We start from the raw sequence: 23,271 nt of genomic DNA, 5'->3' as shown, positions 1-23,271 counted from the left end.
TACTTCAAAAAAGAAGATGATTACGTCCTACGCGTCATGCATCTAGTCATGCATATTAACCAATGACTTAAATTCTGCCAAGTCACTGGTTTTCCTGGCTAGCTCAGGCGACCCATTCCATGCTCTAATAGTACTAGGGAAGAAGGAGTATTTGTACAAATTTGTCCTAGCATATGGGACTAGGAATAGCGAAATATAAACAGATTTAAACAGACTACTTTTGACGGCTTTATAGAAAGGCAGTTTTTATGAACGTAGAGATTTAGCTTGACGACATTCGACTGTTCCCTTCGTTATTGTTAAACTTATTCGACATTCGCTTTCAGCGTCGACTAACTTATCATGTTGGCCCTTCGCCTGTGTTATTGGATTTCGATATTTGAGTGGTATCTCCGTTTGACTTATCTTCATAATACAAAGCTCGGAAACGCCTGACCTATAAAAATTACAAATGTAAAAAAAAACAACAAAAAAACATTGTGTTGAGGGAGTGTTTATTGAAATTATAACTTTGGTCTAAAATAAAAGTTTCAAAATTTAATGACTTGAATGAAGTTTATGAGATTTTTAAAGTGTATTAATATCCCCCATGAATGTTTGTAAGTAGCAACCGAGTGCCACTAGCACAGATTTCTAGTCGCTTTCTTTTGTTTGTAATGAGGCTCATGCCGTCACTGAATCTACGTTCTAACAAATAGGAAAACTAGAAAGCAGTCAAAAACGTGTGTACTACAATAACCCATAATATAGGAGTCAGGAGGTAAAATTGGAATCTGTTTTTCTAACCATAGATTGTGGTCTCCTTGTTTAGACATTGGTATAAGTTCCTCGATTGTGGATATGTCAATAAGCTGCTCCGGTATTCGTGTGGACTCATGTGTAGTTTTGGTCTTAGTTTGTCCACGCGCAAAAGAGTTCAATACCCAGTCGGTAATATCCAATCCAAGTGAAGAATGTCTTCAAATCTTTGGATATGGTCGTAGTACGTAATAGATATCAAACAATAGTGAGGGGAGAGTTGATTAGTATTCAAGTTATCCGATCGAATAAATTGGCTTTTACCGAAGTCGTTACCTTAATAGTAAACCCGTTTCATCTTTCTGCGGTCCCCATATGGCCGTCTCGAGGACCCCTGGGGACCTTCGGACCACAGCTTGAAAACCATTTATCTAGTAGATGTATACATTCGCTTAACCATAGTTCTTTCTCGAGCGGGGTGGGGGGATAAATGATGAAAAAAATGTTCATTTTTATAAACATCTTTCTTTCATTTGTTATTAAGAGAAAAACAATTGCTCTAAGTTGTATATAGAGGTTATGTCTTTGAAAAAAAGTATTTTTATTGCTTTTCTTGTTAGACATTCATCCATGAAACTCTGAGCTCCAGATTGCATTTGCCTTTCTATTCTATATATAAACAAGGAACTTCCTCCTTTACCGAAAGGCATCGGGCCTCAACATTCCGATATCCGAACATGATTGAAACGGAGCTCAGTTTTCCTTTGTTTACTGTAAAGTATCTTTTATCACGTAACCCAGAAAAAAAAACTGTGTATAGATTTTTATCTTTAGCCCTGTTTTCAACATGGCTTTAATATACTAGGTCAAGGACTTCCAAGCTCCTGGTCTAAGTACACATAAAAACAACCAATCGTAGGTTTGCTTGTCAGTCACGTGATACGAGTTGACTGACCTATGTTGTCAAACTGCTGACAAAGGCAAGGTTGTTAGCGGTCGTTGACTTGTAGCACCAAACTGCTGGTAGACAATTAAAACCTTTTTAGGCGTAATATATCTTGACTTATAAAACGTAAAATAACTTGAATAATTTTATTTTGAGAAACGTAATAACACTGTATTTATATTATAAACAAAATCAAGTTAATGTGAACTCAAAAAGTAGTTGACTTAAGTAATAACATTCTTTTAACAAAATCTAACTCACTACAATAACACAACCTTTCCGTCTCACGTTCTAGAGTGGTCTCCCCTAACTGAGACCAAGTGACGACAATGCCACCTATGTTGCATCATTCACAATCAATCGGTAAGCTCGTCCCACCGTCACGTTAGAAACACACACACGCGCACCATAACAGGCAAGCACCAGAGGCTTCGAACCACAACCAACGAAATCTTTCAGAGGCCCTTTTCTTTGTGAGCGTCAAACCACCACCCAGCCAGATCTGCTTCAGTGCAGCTAGAGGCCTTTGTGAGCGTCAAACCACCACCCAGCCAGATCTGCTTGAGTGCAGCTAGGGGTCTTTGTGAGCGTCAAACCACCACCCAGCCACATCTGCTTGACTGCAGCTAGGAGTCTTTGTGAGCGTCACACCACCACCCAGCCAGATCTGCTTGAGTGCAGCTAGGAGTCTTTGTGGGCGTCAAACCACCACCCAGCCAGATCTGCTTCAGTGCAGCTAGAGGCCTTTGTGGGCGTCAAACCACCACCCAGCCAGATCTGCTTGAGTGCAGCTAGAGGCCTTTGTGAGCGTCACACCACCACCCAGCCAGATCTGCTTGACCGCAGCTAGGAGGTATACAATTTGTTACAAAGCAAGAAAAGGGGGAGGGGTGCGGATTTGTTACTTAACAACACAAACAAAATATTCAAACAAAGACAAAGAAGTTGTACATAATTATTCATCGTACTGATAACTAAAAAAAAAACAACAACATAAATCAATAAAAAAGTTTTATTTATTATTGGTAAATAACCGCCAACCACGGGCCTAGGAAAAGGGAAATATGTTTACAGAGTATTAAGATATATGTCTGAAAGCTCAAGTAATATATAGTTTGATTTAACTGTCAAAAATATTTTAAAAATATGTTTGCTGCAAAGGTTACAGGACCTTTTCTCCCTTTTAAGTAAAAGTCAGTCTTTTTTTTTCCTTATCGCAACTTACATTCATTTAAGTGAAGCGTGAATATCTTTTTAATAAAATAAAACAAAAAAAAATTATTTAATTTATATAGCGCTTTTAGCTAACGTAATGTAGAATCTAGGTGCTCTGAGTTTAAAACAAACTTCAACAAGAGAACACGAGAGTAAGTCATTGTAATTTTAAATTTAAAAATCTAATAAAGCTTATCTAAAGGGGAAGAACTTCGTTCTTAAGACTATATCTACCAATAATGTACTAGTTATTTCCCTTATTTCATATGAAACAAAATATTTCATTACCAATAATTAATTGACTAGTTGAGTAATTTGTTTATTGATTCCTGTTTTGTTAGGGAATGCTTGAGGGAGAAATAGATTTAACGAATATTTAAGGGGACTAAACCCAACAAATTTAGCCATATCTGTGAATAGTCTCCCTTGTTGCTATAGAACGAAATAATACATTACCAATAATTAATTGACTAGTTGAGTAATTTGTTTATTGATTCCTGTTTTGTTAGGGAATGCTTGAGGGAGAAATAGATTTAACGAATATTTAAGGGGACTAAACCCAACAAATTTAGCCATATCTGTGAATAGTCTCCCTTGTTGCTATAGAACGAAATAATACATTACCAATAATTAAATCGTCGAATTAGTTACTTTTTTAATTTGTTGATTCATGTCTTGTTTATTTTAAATAATTATGCGAAGTTTCAGCTTGATCTGAGAATGGCTGTGGGGGAAATAAAGTGTATACTTTTTACCAGACAGACAGACAGACATATTGAGTTGAAATAAGTTGTGTAATAAACAATAACTAAACTATTACCAAACAAAAGCTAATACGTAGCTTAACTATAACCAAACCATAACTAAATGATAACTAAACTATAACTAAACCATAGCTGGGAGGCGCATTGGCTGAGTGGTAAAGCGCTTGGCTTCTGAAACTAGGGTCCCGGGATCAAATTTTGGAGAAGACTGGGATTTTTAATTTCGAGATTTTTTGAGCGCCTCTTGAGTCCACCCAGCTGTAATGGGTACCTGACAATAGTTGGGGAAAAGTAAAGGCGGTTGGTCATTGTGCTGGCCACACGACACCCTCGTTAACTGTAGGCCACAGAAAGAGATGACTTTTACATCATCTGCCACATAGATCACAAGGTCTGAAAGGGGAATTTTTTTTTAAAACCATAGCTAGACCATACTATAACTAAGTTTGTTTGTTTTTAAACAAAGGACGCATGTTTCTTATAAACACTAATAATGCTTTGTGATCTTATATGTGCCTTTAGAGTCTTTACATGTGTGTATGTGTTGTATATGTGTGTGTATGTTAGCGTGTGCTCTATATACTTACCATACAACTCTTCATGCATCTATGTGTGTCAATATTGTGAGTATCTGTAAACGAGTAGAGTAGATGTGCTGTGTATGTGTGCTGTGTATATGTGCTGTGTATGTGTGTATGTGTGTGGTGTATGTGTGCTGTGTATATATGATGTGTATGTTTGTATATGTGCTGTGTATGTGGGCTGTGTATGTGTACTGTGTATGTGTGTATATGTGCTGTTTATGAGTGTATATGTGCTTTGTATGTGTGCATATGTGCTGTGTATGTGTATATGTACTGTGTATGTGTGTATATGTGCTGTGTATATGTGTATGTGTGCTGTGTATGTGTGCATATGTGCTGTGTATGTGTGTATATTTGCTATGTATGTGTGTATATGTGCTATGTATGTGTGTATATGTGCTGTGTATGTGTGCATACATGCAGTGTATGTGTGCATATGTGCTGTGTATGTGTATATGTACTGTGTATGTGTGTATATGTGCTGTGTATATGTGTATGTGTGCTGTGTATGTCTGCATATGTAATGTGTATGTGTGTATATGTGCTATGTATGTGTATAATTAGTGTATATGTGCTTTGTATGTGTGTATATGTGCTGTGTATGTGTGTATATGTGCTGTGTATGTGTGTATGTGCGCTGTGTATGTGTGCGAGCTACGCTATCTCTTGTGTTGCATGCACTTCTTGTAGCTCAAAACGTTTTCAATCATAAAAATGAGTTAATGAGCATCACGTGACTTGGCAGGTCAAATAAAGGGAGAGAAATGCGTGCTTACGTTGATAAACAACCCCCCCCCCCTCCTCCCCCACCACTCACATTTTCCTCATCAAACAAGAATGTCATATTAACCCAAACCGTTGCAGACAAACAACACCCAGAAGTACACTGATGTGACAGATCAGGCGTAAGACATCGGAACTAGGTCAAGTCTAGATAGGACGCCATCAGACCGACAGAAATGAAGAGACATGTTGTTTTTTTTTTTTACAGCACAAAAGAGATACAAATATATCAGAATTACGACGGCTCAGAAACTTTTTAAAGTTTTTTTTTTTGTTTTTTTTTTTTTTGGGCGTTAAAATTTCTTTTCGCATTTTTAAGGCGGCAAAAATGTCGTGATTAAAAAGTCTACTCTTGTACGCGCTTATAAATAGTGCTGCGGATTTACGACAGTGTGTCTACCAATGTGTCTACCAATGTGTCTACCAATGTGTCTACCAATGTGTCTACCAATGTGTCTACCAATGTGTCTACCAATGTGGCTTACACTCCACAAACTTAAAAATATACACTTTTTAAAGCTATAATATACATATTACATATTTTTAAAAGGAAAGTGAGATTAAATTTATAAGTACTTAATTTCTGTCGTCTATAATATGGCATGCTTTTATTATGAGCATTTTACTTCATGAGTGGATCTTTATTGAAGCTTTCGAAAAAATTGTAGGGGGCTCCACAAAAATCCTGCCCCGGGGCCTCTACATAGCTAAATCCGGCCCTGATGCTACGATAAGAAAGAACTGAACAACCAATGATGTTCACATGGAACAAAAATATTTATCGGAGTTTGAAGAACAGAAGACTTACAGTACAGACTTCAAATGATGATTATTTGCCCCTTTTTCTTAACAAAGCTTATATCAACTCAGTCTGTCTCTCTGTCTGTCTGGAACAAAGTTTGAACACATTATTTGTACCACTTCACCTCCTTGGATCAAGTTAAAACTTTGCACACATATTCATTGTTCCTATCTAAACTTTAACCAATAAATTGATTATATTGTGTGTAATTGGTTGATATCGAAAAAGGTAAATAAATCTTACACTATTGAGATATATGGATGTAAATGTGGAGTTCCTCCTTTTAGATAAGATTTGTTGTTTTTTTTAAAGTATTTTTTAAATATTTCTTTGTTAACTTTTTATGAATATGCATAATATTGTATAATTATTTTTTGACGGGCTAACTAGTGCAGTAATTACAATGGTTACCCGTAATGCAAGTCTGGATAGTGAGCACATCAAAAGAGAAGTCCTAGAGAATGTCCCTAGATTTGTTCAGGGATCTTGAGACGCTAAATCAATCAAGACTGAAGCTCAAGACTCATGCTAAGTAGGTATGTCTCAACTGCAAGGCTGGCACGTCTTTAGCAGTGAGTTAACCCACTTTTCACCAGGCGTACATTATCAGTACTGTTATACGTAAGAACACAAAAATGGATTTAAGCGCTGCATCCGACAGACATGGGTTAAAGCACAACCGCATGTGTCGCCAGACCCGAGTCGCCAACTGGATCGATACAGTGACAGAGACGTGAACCTTCAGCCAGCTGCATTTAGTATCGTCGTGGCATTGTCGCTGCCCTATGATGTAATGGTTTAACTATTAATTATACTTTGTTGGTGCCACAAAGCAAGTCACAACGACTCGATTATCTCCCGTGCTTTGCTTCGCTGTCCACTTGTAGGATATATATGTGTGTGTGTGTGTGTGTATCTAAATGTAGCTACGTGAGTATGGGAAAATATCCACTACGATCGACACATCAACAATAGTATTGCCGTTCACCTTGACCCAGAAACCCGAAGCACGGACAGATAAGATCGACCGCTTTACATGCTTTTAAAAAGTCATTTACTTCGGACTTGTCTAAGATCCTGAAACCTACCTGGGAACTGAACCTACGCTGCCTGCTCGAATTTCTATTGACTACCTGCGGACCTTTTATTTTGTTAAAGACTTTAACAGCTGTGTACTGTCACTAGATGACATTCTACTATTTCTGGAGATTATATTCTAAAATTATAAGTTATTAATTAAGTTAGTACACATATGCATTGGAGCACTGGATTATATTGTAGTACGAGGACTTTCGCATACATTGCAGACTAGGAGTTTGTGTTTCAAGTTGCAAGATGTCAACCCATACGACAAAACTGGAAGAAATCAAAGCTTTGATACAAGCTGAACAGGTAGGATACTGTACCAGACAGAGCGTGTGTGCAGTTTAGACTGTGGAGCGAGAAAGAGTTATCTGTCCTAAAAAAAATTAGTTCTAGAAAATTATCCCATCCAATTAGTAATTGTTGGTTAAAAAGTCTCGTTCTGAGAGCGGACCGCATGGTTAGAAGTCAGTAGGTACCAGGGTCTTGGAGTGAATGGATGCATGGAGTGAGTTTAATGTAAAATTATTGCTAGTTGTGCGCTTGATATATTTCATTGGATATTATCATTGATTTCTGTGAGATGAAACTTGTATTTCTTGATGGCTGGACTTGCCAGTGAATGGACCTCATTCACCAATTATTAACAAACAATATTTAGCCACGTGACAATATTGCTAAAACAATGAAAAAAAAACGTATCACGTGACAGCCTTAATGGAGTGCGTAAATTGTTTAGAAGAGATAGAGAACCACGTGGCTAAATGTTGTTTGTTTACTTTTGGTGAATGAGGTCAATTATCATTTTATACGTAATAAATTGTATGTCTGCTACTCATGGCATTAAGTCTTGAATCTACACGTTTGTTGTGCTATTCTAGCTATAGTACTCAGTAGTAGACATACGCAACAACAAATCTGGTGTGAAGAAGGATATTTAATTAATACACAGCAGACATTCTAATAATACCAGAAAAGGAATTACATTAAAACAAAGAAACATAACTTTACAATTTGTCACATTGGAAAATACAAATTTACAGTCCTGGATTGTAGGAGTTTATGATCGAAGATTAATCAGGTCTATTCTAAACTTATCATCAGCACATTTCATCTTAATGCTTTCTTGCGGCCATCGAAAGCGGAAAAGCAGCTATTAGTTTTATGTGGTCTGTCTTTCCGTCCGTCGTCTCGCTTACATTTCAGTTTATGTGGTCCGTCGTCTCGCTTACATTTCAGTTTATGTGGTCCGTCGTCTCGCTTGCATTTCAGTTTATGTGGTCCGTCGTCTCGCTTACATTTCAGTTTATGTGGTCCGTCGTCTCGCTTACATTTCAGTTTATGTGGTCCGTCGTCTCGCTTACATTTCAGTTTATGTGGTCCGTCGTCTCGCTTACATTTCACAAACTGGAGAACGCATTGAAAAAAATCCCAAGCCATAACAATGTGCACGGCACCTTGCAGAGTTCTGGAGTAACCTCTACCTTCTATCTTCCTAAATTGAAGTTATTAAGTAAGGGAGGTAATCTTTCTGTTTATGTTTTTCACCATTCATGAAAACAGTCTTGTTGTGATCAATATTGATGTTTTGAAAATATTTGTAGGCTTGTTTGTTTTACATGTTTCGGATGTTCCTTCAGAGTTGAAGATAATTACTTCCTAGTCCAAACCTTCCTCAGGACGACGGGGGATGGGAGCGGGCAGGGTTAGCTGAAGGTTTTTTGTTATACAAGCTACAAACAATTTTAAGAATATATTTTTTTTTTAAAGAGAAAGAATGATTATTAAATGTAAATAAATTATACAGTAGTATATGTGCGATTTACAAAGCAATACCTGCTATTATTTATTACAAGAGGTAACTTAGACAAGCTCAGTCTTTTCTCCGGATAATTAATAATGAATTAAAATACTTTCTCTTTGATGAGATTGGCACTTCAACGACCATTAAATAAATGATCATTTAATTATAATAACCATTAATATATCTCCATACACTGAGGTTTCATGTCGTCAGTGGGCTTAAGAATACACTACTATCAGCAATACTTACAACACGCACACATCTCTCTTGTAGAGAAGGTAAGAGTTGTGGTTATTGGCGATTTGCAGTTTATAGCTTATGAATCTCATGATGATAATATTGAAACCTGCCTCTTTACATGCCTGAGTGGACCACTTCGAGGGGGTCGCTTCTGAGTTTGTGTTTCTGCACAAACTGTCTTTGCAATCGTGTTTTTTTATTTAAAGATTGTCTACCATGCAGCTGTGGCGTCATCTCCTCAAATAGTTGGGTGTGTGGATGTGTGGATGTGTGGAAGTATGAACGTTTGGACGTGTGGATATGTGGACGTGTGGATGTGTGGACGTGTGGATGTGTGGACGTGTGTATGTGTGGACGTGTGGATATGTGGAGGGGCGGGGAGTCAAATTTTGAATTAAAATATCTGGTACACATCAGGATTTGAGCTCAAACCTTCTCATGCTTATCTTAAACATTACAGACATTCCTTCCAAAGATAAGATAATTAAGTCCATGTGTTTATCTAGTCGTGCATGTTAATTGGAGAGTAAAACTTTGCTAAGTAGTTGGCTTTCAGGCAACCTATTCCATGCTTTAATGGCACGATGGAAGAAGGAGTACTTGCACGAATTTGTCCTAGCATATGGAATAAGTTAGAGAGCCATGAAGATTAATGCCACTCAGCTGCATACATGCCATTTAATTCTAATTAGCTCCTACCTATTCCATAACCAAATGTTATCTCCTTTTGAAGAGACTCAAAAAAAAAAAAAAAAAAAAAAAAAAAAAATGTAAAATCACATGTAAACATCATATTGATGCACATATAGATCACCTTCCACTTCACCTTCACCTATCATTTAGTGTTAAACTGTTGAACCGTTGGGGCACCATGTATGATCAGTCGACAGTCTTTCTCCATTCTTCCTTGTCTTTAACCTCGAATACAATCTCTTTCAATAACGTCCATTCTCTCATGTTGTCTTCCCTTTGCTTTCTGTCTGCCTCTTCTTCTTTTTTTCCTGGTACTGTTCCGTTAGAGAGGGTATTTGCGGAACCTCGTGATATGGCCATAAAGTTTTAGCTTGCGTTTTTTTTCTTTACAGTGGTGAGCAGGTCTTTGTGGGGGCCCCATAGCCTCCGTGAAACTTTGATATAGATTACAAGAGGAGAAAAAGAATACACAAAAAGTTAACATAACAAAAGGAAATAAATAAATATATCAAGCGAAATATAAAAAAATACTTTAAATAATTAATTACCACTAATTGATTAATTAATTGGTAATTTTTTTATAGGGTCATGTATTGTCATGGACTATGAATATTAGTGATAACATTTCAATTTGAGCTGAGAATGGGTGTGGGAGAAATAACGTGTACAAAATTTGTATCAGACAGATAAACAGACAGTGAGTTAACATAAGCTTTGTAAAGAAAGTAATAAACATATGGTAGTGTAAATACGAAGAGATAGAAATTAGATTGAAATGCAGTGGTGGTGGGGGGGGGGGTACCTCGATATTAGATGGACTTTATAAACTCAAAGCATTTGGAGTTTTTTTATTGGGTCAAAATATTTAAGTCAAAAATGTCTCATGACCCGCACATAATTTTCGGAACTTTAACACCCTGGGAAAACTGACCAACACGGTTGAGTGCGTGGGCAGATGTCACGGCGTCTGTTGGGCTCAGCCTGTCATTGAAAGAAATTCTGGAACCAATTATGATAAAAAAATCGGGGTACCCCCCTGCTACTACTAATGGCCAAGTTGTAAACTCAGAGACACTGTTACATGACCAAGGAACTAACCCATAGGCCATGCGAAAAAGAAAAAAACAACAACTTTGAATCTTCAGATTCCAGAAAGAGGAAGAACAACCATTCCTACTATTCTCTCTCTCCTCGCTACTAATAACCAACAATACATTTGTAGTTTCGACTGTTACAGCTTCTCTATTATATCTATAATTATAGCTCACTATAAACTACCTTCCCTGGGTTCAGTAGTTTACGAATAAAAACAAATAACTCGATAACAACACAGTAACTTTAATAAACTTCACGGCACATCTCACACGTTGGACCCTTTTCTCTGACAACTAACATACTTCCGGTCATTCGCGCATGTGTTCAAACTAACATATATAAAAATGGATTATAAACACATACATACATTCATCCGTGACAAATACAATGAAATATTGTCATATAATTAACGCCATTGCCATGGCTTGACCTTGCCTCTCCATCTGATTTGTAGTGCCTCAGTTGAGGCCTAACAGAGGCTTGCCCTAATTCACTCCTCCCCCTCCCTGACACCATCAGCATTTCCCCCACTTTGCTTTTCTATTCCTAATGCTTAAAACATTTTTTGTCTGTTTGTATGTATGTCTGCGAATCTTCGGAAAGATTATGTCGCTTGATCCACAGTTCCACACCCCACCACATCCCTCCCCCCGGTCACATGCATGCTTGGTGCAACCAGTGATGGGGTCATTAACTGTAAGACACTGACCGAGTTTAAATCAAGGGAAACAACACACACACACACACTCAAAACTGCGCAAATAAACCGAGAACTTGGTGAAAGTAGGTAAACAAAATTTGGGGATTCCCCTCTTTGTTGACTGGGTGGACTGCCCCCCCCCCCTAAGCGCCCCCCCCCCCGTCTTTTTTTTCTCTCTCTCTCTCCCCTTCGATCTTATTATTTTCTTTAAAATCTACGTTCTGTGCATAGAGAGGCCTAGCGTCACAGTATGCCTGAACACTGACCTGCAAGCGTCACAGCCTTTGGGCAGTGGAGCCCAGTAGCTGGTTGCCACGTCACGGGTCTGTACGTCGTGATTACGAGTTGGTGGTCTACACTACCCACATGCTTAGACGTCGCAGGACCGTGTTACTGTGATTGTAAGGAGTTCCACTGTCAGACCTTGTGTTCTATAGGGCAGATGATGTAATGTGTCATCTGTTTCTGTGGTCTACGGTTTACGAGGGTGTCATGTGGCCAGCACAAAGACCAACCGCCTTTGCGTTTCCCCAAGAGCTGGGTGGGCTCAGGGGCGCCCGAGAATCCTGAAGTTAAAATCCCAGTCTTCACCAGGATTCGGACCCCGGTTCGGTAGACCGGTGATTTTTGTGTTGTATTTAGTTAGTATCGTACATAGGCTTATATGTTTTTGATTGAGTAACTCTTATATGGTCGACATCGTTCTGATTACAACTAATACCCAGGCATTCATCTCATTTCTATGAGAAGATTCACCATAGTCGCTTCACGGCTGAAGGAGACAAAGAAAGACAACTTTGGCGTGTAACGGGGAAATAACTTTGGTAAAACAAATTTGTTCTAGGAAGAAAGAGAGAAAGAAAGTGAGACAGAGAGAAAAAGAGAGACAGAGGTGTAGCTAGGGTGGGGGAGGGAGGGGAAGAATTTGAAAATTCCTCCCGGGTCCCAACGTTAGGGGGGGGGGACCAAAATAAATGCTTTTTTTTATATTAAATGTTACGCAAAATGCAGTGGCCCTCAAATAGGTCAAGACCATCGGCCCCCCAAAATGATGGCAAATTTTTAGCTACGCCACTGAAGAGAGACAGAGTGAGAAAAGAAAAGAAAAGAGTGAGACATTGAAGGAGATGGACAGATACAGGAGACATAGGGAGAAAGACAGAGAGACAGACAAGAGGAGAGGAAGACAGAGACAGACACTGAGAGACCAAGAGACACAGCTAGACAGAAAGAGAAAGAGACAGAGAGAGCGTGAAAGAAAGATGATAAGTATCTGGTTAATTAAAATTTTATAAAATTTTGATTTACAAAAACGTCTGCAAAAAAATGTATTTGAACTTAAACCCTGTAGAAACAACTAGTAAATCACATTGAAACACACACCAGGCGCTTGTTTCTGCTGGGAAATCAAAGAATTATATAAAAGTCGGACTGGACAGACTCTTACGAATATATTCTCAGAACCAAGAACATTTTTAAATTTAAAAAAAGGCTCTCACTTTACGAGTAGAAGGGGCCTGGTGGCTGAGGGGCAAAGCGCTAGCTTTCTGAAAGGTATTGGGGTCTAAGCTCGGTGAATGCAGGGGTATTGAAGTGAGGGATTTTCAAGGCGCCACTGTCCCCACCTGATACTAATGGGTCACATGACACCCTCGTTAACTGCCGACCAAAGTGACCGATGACGTATTATCTGCCCTATAGATCGTCAGGTCTATTAAAAAAAACATTTACTAAAATTGGGGAATTAAAAAGGAAATGGCTAAAAAAATGATGTCCTCGTGCGCGTGCTTGTGAGTCTGTGTGTGTGTGCGTGTGTGAGATTTGGTGAAAACATTGACTATTGGTTTCTACTCAGAGTTACCTCTTCCTCGGTCAGCCTTGAGTTCTGTCCCTTGTTTGGTTTTCCGTTGTGGTCATGTCACGGCCTCAAGTGACACCCGACACCTCGGGTCAAACACTCTACCACTGGTCTCCTGCGAGGGACGGGGCTCTTCAATTTATCGATTGATTTTATTATGTTTTTCATAAAGAGTCTAAACGATGTCTATAGTTAACATAGGACACATCAACTTTTAGTGAATGTTAATGACTTTAATTAATGCAGACAGAACATACAAGCAGCGCACTACCGGATACTGTCTTAAGCACAATGCTTTTTTATCTCCCCCCCCCCCAAAAAAAAAAAAAAGGCACTGGTACAATTTTTTATCCCCGGCAATAAATTGTGTTTTTACAAACAACCGCAATACATATATGTGTGGGCTTATGCGTTACAAAAGATCTTAATACATATATGAGTACAAATTGTGTTTTTACAAACGCTCTCAAAACATATATGAGTTGGCAAGATAGAGTACTTTGCCAGTTGGAGATTTTCATCTTTAGCAAATAGCTATGAATATCCTGGTGTATGGAGGTCCATTCTTTATTTTATTTTTTTAAATTTCTTATGTTTTTCTTTATCCTTCCAAATATCACCACCACCATTCTGCGTATAGCTTTCTATTCTTTATATATGTTATTATATCCCTCTACTTTCTTAAGGCATGTAAAGCGGATTTTAGGAGACGGAAAGCTGACCATTGTGAATATTACTCTGTATACAATCCTGAAATTCCTCGTTTCGTGTGGCGTTTCTTTCCTCTGTCCATAATTTCTATTTTTTAAAAGACTTCTTTTTATTTTTATGTTCCACTGTCCAGAAGCGAAGTTCGTTTCTTTTTTCCACAATCCATAATTTATTCATTACATTCATAATATAGTGTCTTAAACACAGAATTGGAAAGACAAAGACAATAGTCTTCGGCACTAAAAATCGGACTGACGCGTTCCTTGCTCATGGCCAGATTCTTGTATGCTTGCGCATCTTGGACGCTGACTGCAGAACTACAAAGGAGGATCCTAGCAATGGAATTGAGATGCTACAGATGGATCCTAGGTATCACAGTCAAAGACCGCATCACAAATGAAGAGATTGGAAACTGATCATAACAGCAATTGGGCTAAAAACGAGGACTTGCTGATCACTGTCAAGAAAAACTCAAACTAAAACTTTATGGCCATATCACAAGGTCGTCGGGGCTCGTCAAAACCTTCCTTCAGGGAACAGTACCAAGAACAAGAAGAAGAGGCAGACAGAGAAATTGATGGGTAGACAACATCGAAGAACGGACGTGCCTGTCATTTAGATTCTATCTAAAACAAAAGACAGTGTTAGGCGCTTCCGTAGTGTCGAATGCTACCAAACTCTAATGGAGGTAACACTTAACACACTGTAGAAACCGTTAACACCGGCGAAATGCCGAACAATCAATAGAAGTTAGTCGACGCTGATGCTGAATATCCAAACAAGTTTAATAACCATGAAGGGAACCATCGAATGCCACCTACTTCTACTCTTCTAGCCCTTCATAAAATGTTTCTTATTTCTCCGTTGTTATGAAAGCGTCTTGTTGATGTCGACTCCTATTTCGTTCTGTCTTAAAAAAAACCTAATCCTTATTTTTAAATTACGTCATTGTCACTAAGTCAAAACTTTCCCTATTTCCGAAACAAATAATTAATTCCTAATCGTGCCATACCAACAGAGAGGAACGGAGAAAGACTGTCGACAGATCCTGTGTGGTCCCTCCAACAGTTCATCAGACCAAAGGATAGATAAAGGTGAACATTCCCAGTATTGACTTTTAGGACTGCGGTGTCCAATCATGCTCGACTTTGAGGTCACGTGATTTTCCCACTGTCAGCATTCCTGCACACACACACACAAAAAGAATAATACTAAGTTGAGTCCACTGAGACATGGTCGTCTGCTGGTTCATGTGCATTGTGGGTAGACGTCTCGAGTAACTGTATAGCACGCAGTACTAATGCGATGTTTTTAAGTCTCTTAGGGAAAAAATTGCACTATTTTACTTTGTTGCAAGGTGCACTTTTTACCCTATAGCAGGGGTTCTCATCCTGTGGGTCGCGACCCCCGTGGGGGGGTCGATTGACGATTTGCCAGGGGTCGCCAAAGGCCATCGAAAAAAATGGATTGTTTTTGTCTATTCTTCTATAGGTGTGTGTGTATGCGGGGGGAGGGGGGGGGTCGCGGCAGAGTGGGAGATTGTAAAAGGGGTCGCCGAGCATAAAAGGTTGAGAACCGCTGCCCTATAGCGTAGAGATTTTGCATCACATGATGCTTTGTACTAACGCCATAATGAATATATTAATTGCAATATTAAATGTCAGAACGTAACTATTTGAGAAGTTACACTGGAAAGACTTTCTTCCGAGCCAATAATAACCCAATAGTTTTACGCATACGATGCAATGTAAACCGTTACGGCATGAGCTGTGGTTTACTATACTGTTGGGGGGACTTAAGAGACTTTATATTTAATTGCCATGTACAATTACATTGAGAATTAACAGAACGAAAAAGCAACTCTTCAGATTGATAGTCTTTACCCGATCGTTCATTTTCGTAATGTATTCGGGTATATATCCTTACTAAACAAATTATTCATCGAGCGAGGCTTTGTCACCTGGTACTACACTTTTACTCACTTAATTGTAAAGGATAACATTATAATATTTTTTTTTTAATTTCAAGGTATGTCACAGTCTTAGTTGACATTGCATGATCTAAAGTTCACGTCATGTTAATAGTTTAAAAGACACGTGGAATTCCTGATGTAGAAAACAGGAAGTAGAATGAAAAGTTGACTTTGAGTTCAGTCAAGTCAAATCAAGTTAGTAAGGTCTTGCTCCCGTACAGGAAGGTTGGACGTTCCCTCCTGGACTGGTGGATATGTATGCATATAGCATGAGAGTCGAAGGACTAGTCATTGTTGATTAATAATATTTGAGAGTTGATTTCATTATGTGCTTATTGAATATTAAGGTATTATTCGTATTTCAATGGATATCTATAGTTGAAGCTCCAGTGTCACTAGTAGTAATTGTTCTTATTGTTACCCGCTGAGATGCGGACGTGATTTGTTGTTAACGTATTGGATACTTTTGATACCGCTGTTATGCGGATATGATTATTATTTCTTGACTTGTAGCACTAACAAGGAGTGCAGTATATTATTATTATGTTGTAAATAAAATCTTCATGTCTGCTGAACGGACTTGAGTCAGTCGTATAGTGTTTGTCTCGTCACGTGTCTAGAGCACTTCAGGAAGTAAGAACCCAGTATTACACCATTCAATCAGTCTCTAGTATTCAACCATTCATTTACAAGGTTACCTGCTATAGCAAATATTGTATTGCAATATGTAATATTGTAAGCTAGAAAGAAACATTGTGATTTTGATCTTAAGAACACAAAGCAATTGTCTAAGAACTAGGTAATTCACTTTTGATTGTTAAAAATATATATAGCTAAAGGGAAATAAAAAAAAATCCTTTTAACAAAGATCTTATCATTTGTAATCCTTGAAATGTTAATAGCAATGAAAAAAAAAGTATTAACAAATCAAATTTATATCTGTATATAATCAAAAAATGCAGGTCAAGCTGTTCGTTTCTTAAGTTGTTCGTTTCTTATCTCCCCTGTACAAAATCGTCTATAAATAAACATCCGATACCTACATAAGTATTTAAATGTGAATAAATTAAAAACTTCAAATGTATATAGTATCATATAATTTCCCCACGCGAGCATTTTTAAGGGGGGAGGTGTGACAAGAATAATAATAAGGGTGGCTACCTTTATTTTTTTTATTAGAGTTAGTCCCCTTTATTACTTCATTTAAGTCCCTGTTAACTGTGTACAATGGCTACTTCCTCTTGAGTCTTTGAGCTGACCACTGTACAATATTGTGAACTAAATCTCCATAATGTTTATATAATAGTTTTGTTGTTCTGTTCTGACTGTGTTAATCAAGAGGAGTGTGTCACTTTATGGGAATGTATCTTTCACTAACGAACTAAGTAGACTTTATTTATTTGTTGTTACTAAGTTGGTTGATGTAAATATTGTGTCTACTTAGTCTCTTATCCTTTCCTGTATGTGTTTTTTTAATAAAGACCAGATTTGGGTCGTATAGTATGTAAAAGAGAAACTTTTGTCTTGATAAGAGACAGTTGTGTGTCTCATGGATGACTGTCATTTGACTGTTAGGACCTGTATTATAGTATTGTAATCCATTGTTTGTTTTGAGCTGGGACACTATTGTGCCTCTGTGAAGGCAGTTCTTTGATTATGTTGAACTGAACCGGCCCTACTATTTTGATTTTTTTTTTCATTATTTGACTTGCCTTTGTTGGCCCTAACGCCCATTTTCTTTTAATGATCTTTTTCTTTTGTTCCTTAATAAAATCTTTATTAGTTGTACTGAAATCTCAAAGTTATTACTTGTATGTCTTAGTAAGTTATATATCTAGAGGTTATAATGAATAGCCTGGGTAGTATAATTTGGGACCACAAAATATCACTAGACTAACTTGCCAGTACAGCAGAAGTCACTGGTCTTATGACCTATCCTAATTCTAGGTCACAGCACCAATATGTCTGACAGTTTAAGTTTAAGAATTAGACTTAATGTACACCATTTTTTACAATAATCTTTTCAAAAAACAGCGTTAGCTCATAAAGTTAGGTTACTATTTCAGATCTTGCAATCTATAGGGCAGATGATGTTAAGGTCATCTGTTTCTTGGCCAACGGTTAACAATCAGGGTGACATATGGCCAGCACAACGACCAACCATCTTTAATTTCCCCATCAAAAATCAGGTACCCATTAGATTTGGGTGGATTCAGAGGCGCCCTAAAAAACCCGAAATTAAAAATCCCAGTCTTCACAAAGATTCGAACCCAGGATCCACCGCTTGGAAACCAAGCGCTTAATCATTTAGCCACCGCGCCTCATGTTAGCTCATTAGTTCATGATTTTAGTGGCTGTGTGTAAGTCTGAGCGTAGTGCGGAATTCAGAAATAAAAAGGCTGAATGCAATTAACTTGCACAACAGCAAAAAACATCCCAAATGTATAAAGCATGGTTTTATGTGGGGCATTAGCATTATACAGAGAGAGAGAGAGAGAGAGAGAGAAAGAGAGAGAGAGGCAGACAGAGAGAGACAGAGAGAGAGAGACATAGAGAGAGACAGAGAGAGAGAGAGAGAGGCAGACAGAGAGAGGCAGACAGAGAGGGAGACAGAGACAGAGAGCAAGAGGACAGAGAGAGAGAGTCATATATAGGGAGAGACAGAGAGAGAGAGAGAGACAGAGAGAGACAGAGAGAGAGAGAGTCATATATAGGGAGAGACATAGAGAGAGAGAGAGAGACAGAGAGAGAGACATAGAGAGAGAGAGATAGAGAGACAGAGAGAGAGACAGAGATAGAGAGAGTCATATATAGGGAGAGACAGAGAGAGAGACAGAGAGAGAGACAGAGAGAGAGACAGATACAGAGATAGAGAGAGTCATATATAGGGAGAGACATAGAGAGAGAGACAGACAGACAGAGAGAGAGAGACATAGAGAGAGAGACAGAGAGAGAGACAGAGATAGAGAGAGTCATATATAGGGAGAGACATAGAGAGAGAGAGACAGAGACAGAGAGAGAGACAGAGAGAGAGAGACATAGAGAGAGAGAGAGAGAGAGACAGAGAGAGAGACAGAGAGAGAGAGAGAGAGAGACAGAGAGAGAGAGAGAGAGAGATAGAGAGAGAGTCATATATAGGGAGAGACATAGAGAGAGAGAGAAGGAGAGAGAGCAACAGAGAAAGACAGAGAGAGACAGACAGACAGACAAACAGACAGACAGAGAGAAAGAGAGAGACAGAGATAGAGAGAGACAGATTTTTATATATAGAGAGACAGAGAGACATAGAGAGAGACAAATATAGAGAAAACAAGAAAAACACTTTTTAAAATATTTCTAAAACACAAAGCTTATATTCAGTGTAATTGCTTCAATTAGTTTGGATCAGTCATGTCATTTAGTTAGTAATAGATCTAGACTAATGGACTAACATTATACATATTTTTACCGATTGTTTTTATTTAGCGCTATTTCATATTTTAAGCTTTCTCAACGGCGCTATGATTCTATCACTTGTCTGGACCAGTTGGGCAAAAGGTATGGGGGTTGGGGGGGGAGAGAATGACGGGGTATCTGAGTCAACGTTTCCGTATATATATATATATATATATATATATATATATATATATATATATATATATATATATATATATATATATATATTCAACGACTTGAATTCGAAGATGAAGCTCTAGCCTCTTTAAGCCAACACACTAACCACAGTGCTAGTTTTAAGTGCTTATAAAAATAAAAGGTTGTTAGTTTCAAATTTTGAATCGGCGACCCATAAAGGGGACAAATTAAGCTTATATTACCACATCAGTCAAATACAATTTCTTTCCCTTGTTCGATACCAAAAGAAAAAATAATAATAACCAAAAGTTAACTAATAGATTTAATAGGATTTTTTTTTTTAAATTGATTCTTGTGTTGTCAGGTAAAAGAAATAATTGTGTGAAATTTCAGCATGACCCGAGATTGGGGTGTGAGAGAAATAATGTGTAGAAACTTTTTACCAGACATCATCATTCTTTGGGTTCCTCATGGAACATAGGGCCTCGACAAAAACACGCCACTCTCCACGGTCTCTTGCTAGCTTTTGATATCAGCATTGTAAAAAAGAGAGAGAGAGAGAAATGATTATAAGAGAAAGAGACAGAAAGAGACGAGAGAGAGAGAGAGAGAGAGGGGATTGAGAGAGTAAGGGAGGAGAGAGAAACGATAGATGGGGGACAGAAGAGAGACTGTGAGGGGAAAGAGAGAAAGTATATCAGTGTTCCCCGGAACCCTAGTGTTCCGCGAGGGATGAACATGTATTCCACGAACTACTGGAATATTAATTAGTAAGCCTCCCGGAGAATAAATCTCTCTCTAAAAAGAAGTAAAAAAGTTCCGCTAAATACTCAGAATGGGCGAAGTGTTCCGCTAAATACTCAGAATAGGCAAAGTGTTCCGCTAAATACTCAGAATGTGCGAAGTGTTCCGCTAAATACTCAGAATGGGCAAAGTGTTCCGCTAAATACTCCGAATGGGCAAAGTGTTCCGCTGAATACTCAGAATGGGCAAAGTGTTCCGTTAGAGAAAAAGTCTCGGAAACACTGATCAATTATATTTTTTTTTGCCAACGATCACGTGACAGTCTGCAGAGTCTAACTCTGCTAACTCAACTCAGACCTTCGCTCACCGACCTGTGTGACAGGGGGCATTGGTTTGTCCAGTGGATGCCCTAACCAAACACTCCCAGAGTGAGTGCATTCGTAAATGAGCTCCCTTCTTTGTCCTTTGTGTTCGAAATTATTTATTGCATACTTGCGCTCAGTAACGCCAGTCTGACCTTTTGCGCGAACAGAATACTCTCTCTCTCTCTCTCTCCTCTCTCTCACACACACACACAAACACACACACACACACACAATTAGGTCGAGGAACATGGCCAACAACGAAAACAAGGTCACGTTCGAATTTTTGTTTCACAACGTTTTTTTCATTCTATTAGAAGTGAATTAATATTCATTCTCTTGCACTGTCAGTGTCATTCTCTTGCGTTGTCAGTGTCATTCTCTTGCACTGTCAGTGTCATTCTCTTGCACTGTCATTGTCATTCTCTTGCACTGTCAGTGTCATTCTCTTGCACTGTCAGTGTCATTCTCTTGCACTGTCAGTGTCACTCTCTAGCACTGCCAGTGTCATTCTCTTACACTGTCAGTGTCATTCTCTTGCACTGTCAGTGTCATTCTCTTGCACTGTCGGTGTCATTCTCTTGCAGTGTCAGTGTTAGTGTCATTCTCTTGCACTGTCAGTGTCATTCTCTTGTGCTGTCAGTGTCATTCTCTTGCACTGTCAGTGTCATTCTCTTGCGCTGTCAGTGTCATTCTCTTGCGCTGTCAGTGTCATTCTCTTGCGCTGTCAGTGTCATGCTGTGTTAAATAGAAAACGCAGTGCAGTGCCATTAAAAGTTTCCACTTCAGGAGTTATCTGATGATGTGGTAGTTCTGCAGCCGTACAGCCCTCTGACAGGGGACGAGAATTTCCTTAAGGATGCTTAGGGCAGATGATGTGAAGGTCATCTGTTTCTCTGGCTCACGGTTTACGAAGGTGTCATGTGGCCAACACTACGACCAACCCCTACTGATGTCAGGTCAGCATTAGAGTTGGGTGAACTCAAAGGTGACCTAACATCCCGAAACAGAAAATCCCAGTCTTCACTAAAAAACATGAAACCCTTTGGATCAGAAGCCAAGCTCTTAACCACTCAGCCATCAAAACCAATGTTTTACAGATAGCCAAAGATAGATAACTTAATGTCAGATGACTAGATGTTACATGACTTCCTTTTATGGGACTGGATGTTAACCTTTTTACATTTAACAAAAATAATCAGCCGGCACTTAGATAGACTTGCTAAAAAATATCAATACAGGGGAGATAATTAAATAAAATATTGAAATATTAGAGTAACAAAGGTAAGGGAGATAATTATATATTAAAAATATTAAGGTGTTAGATTACCATAGGTAAGGGAGATAATACAAAAAAAGTCTCATCTCAATATATTAATTTTCGCTACATCGTATTATTATTTTTAAAGAATATTGCAATGCGTACTTCCATGCACCTACATTTTTCATTTTCTCCAATTCCGTAAATCGTAAAAATGTGAAAATATAGTAAACGGACAATACACTAGACACTGAATGTCACATGACCTGTACACGCTTTTAATAGAACCCTATTCCATGTGGAACTTTTCCGATGGAAATTTGTCAAACACATTGTTATGGTAAGGACCAAGAGAAAAACAAAGCAGTCGTAGCTGTCTTAAAATACACTCCAATAGCCACTGGGCATTTGGGCCATCACGTGGTCTGATATTTACATATCAGCCTAGTTCCGAAGACAAGCGTGGGTTAGGTTGATAACATTTTAATGTTATCTAAAAGTTCGCTTTAGAAAAACAACGAGTCTGGACCTAATACAGGTTGTTGTTTATACTGATGTTGACATTCTAACTGTTGGGATTTTTTATAGTTGTCTTATTGTGTGGCTGTTGGGTGGTTGTTAAGAATGTTATTCTGGTTGTAGTTGTTATGTCTGTAGTTGTGGTTGTTGTCGCTAAGTTGTGGTTGTTGTCGCTAAGTTGCGATTGTTGTCCCTAAGTTGTGGTTGTCACTAAGTTGTGATTGTTCTTGCTAAGTTGTGTTTGTTGTCCCTACGTTGTAGTGGTTGTCGCTAACTTGTAGTTGTTGTCGATTAGTTGTGGGTTTTGTCGCTAAATTGTGTTTTTTTTTTGTCGCTAAGTTGTGAGTTTTGTCTCTAAATTGTGGGTTTTTTTTGTCGCTAAGTTATGGTTGTTGTCGCTAAGTTTTTTTGGTGTCGCTAAGTTATGGTTGTTGTCGCTAAGTTATGGTTGTTGTCGCTAAGTTATGGTTGTTGTCGCCAAGATTGGATTGTTATAGTTGCTGTATTTTATAGTTGTTGTTTTGGTGAATGTTTTTCTGGTTTTGTTACTGTGTGGTTGCTGTTGTTATGGTTGTAATTGTTATGTCTGCGGTTGTGGCTGTTGTTTGAGTTGTGATTGTTTCAGTTTTATTTTTCGTTGGGTTTTGGTTAGGGTTTGTAGTTACCATATGTTTGTAGATTTATGGTTGCTGAGGATGTTACGTTTTGGTTATTTGATCGTTGTAGTTTTGTGGTGGTTGTGGTTGCAGTTGTGGTTGATTTGGTAGTTTTTTTGTAGATAGCGTGGATGCTGCAGTTAGAGCTATTATTTTTGAGATCATAAT

General features: G+C 38.3%; 1 protein-coding gene across 1 annotated transcript in view; it reads left to right on the top strand.

Moving 5' to 3' along the window:
* The first annotated feature begins 6,637 nt into the window (after positions 1-6,637).
* LOC106076442 (uncharacterized) overlaps positions 6,638-23,271 on the top strand; it is a 116,534-nt gene continuing 99,900 nt past the window's right edge. Inside the window, exon 1 of the mRNA XM_056032266.1 lies at positions 6,638-7,224. Within this exon, the coding sequence (XP_055888241.1) occupies positions 7,168-7,224 (57 nt within the window). The 5' untranslated portion in view covers positions 6,638-7,167. The remainder of the gene's footprint in view (positions 7,225-23,271) is intronic.

Source organism: Biomphalaria glabrata, chromosome 6, assembly GCF_947242115.1.
Source record: "Biomphalaria glabrata chromosome 6, xgBioGlab47.1, whole genome shotgun sequence".
NCBI lineage: Eukaryota > Metazoa > Mollusca > Gastropoda > Planorbidae > Biomphalaria > Biomphalaria glabrata.
This window is presented reverse-complemented; position numbering and strand designations above follow the sequence as displayed.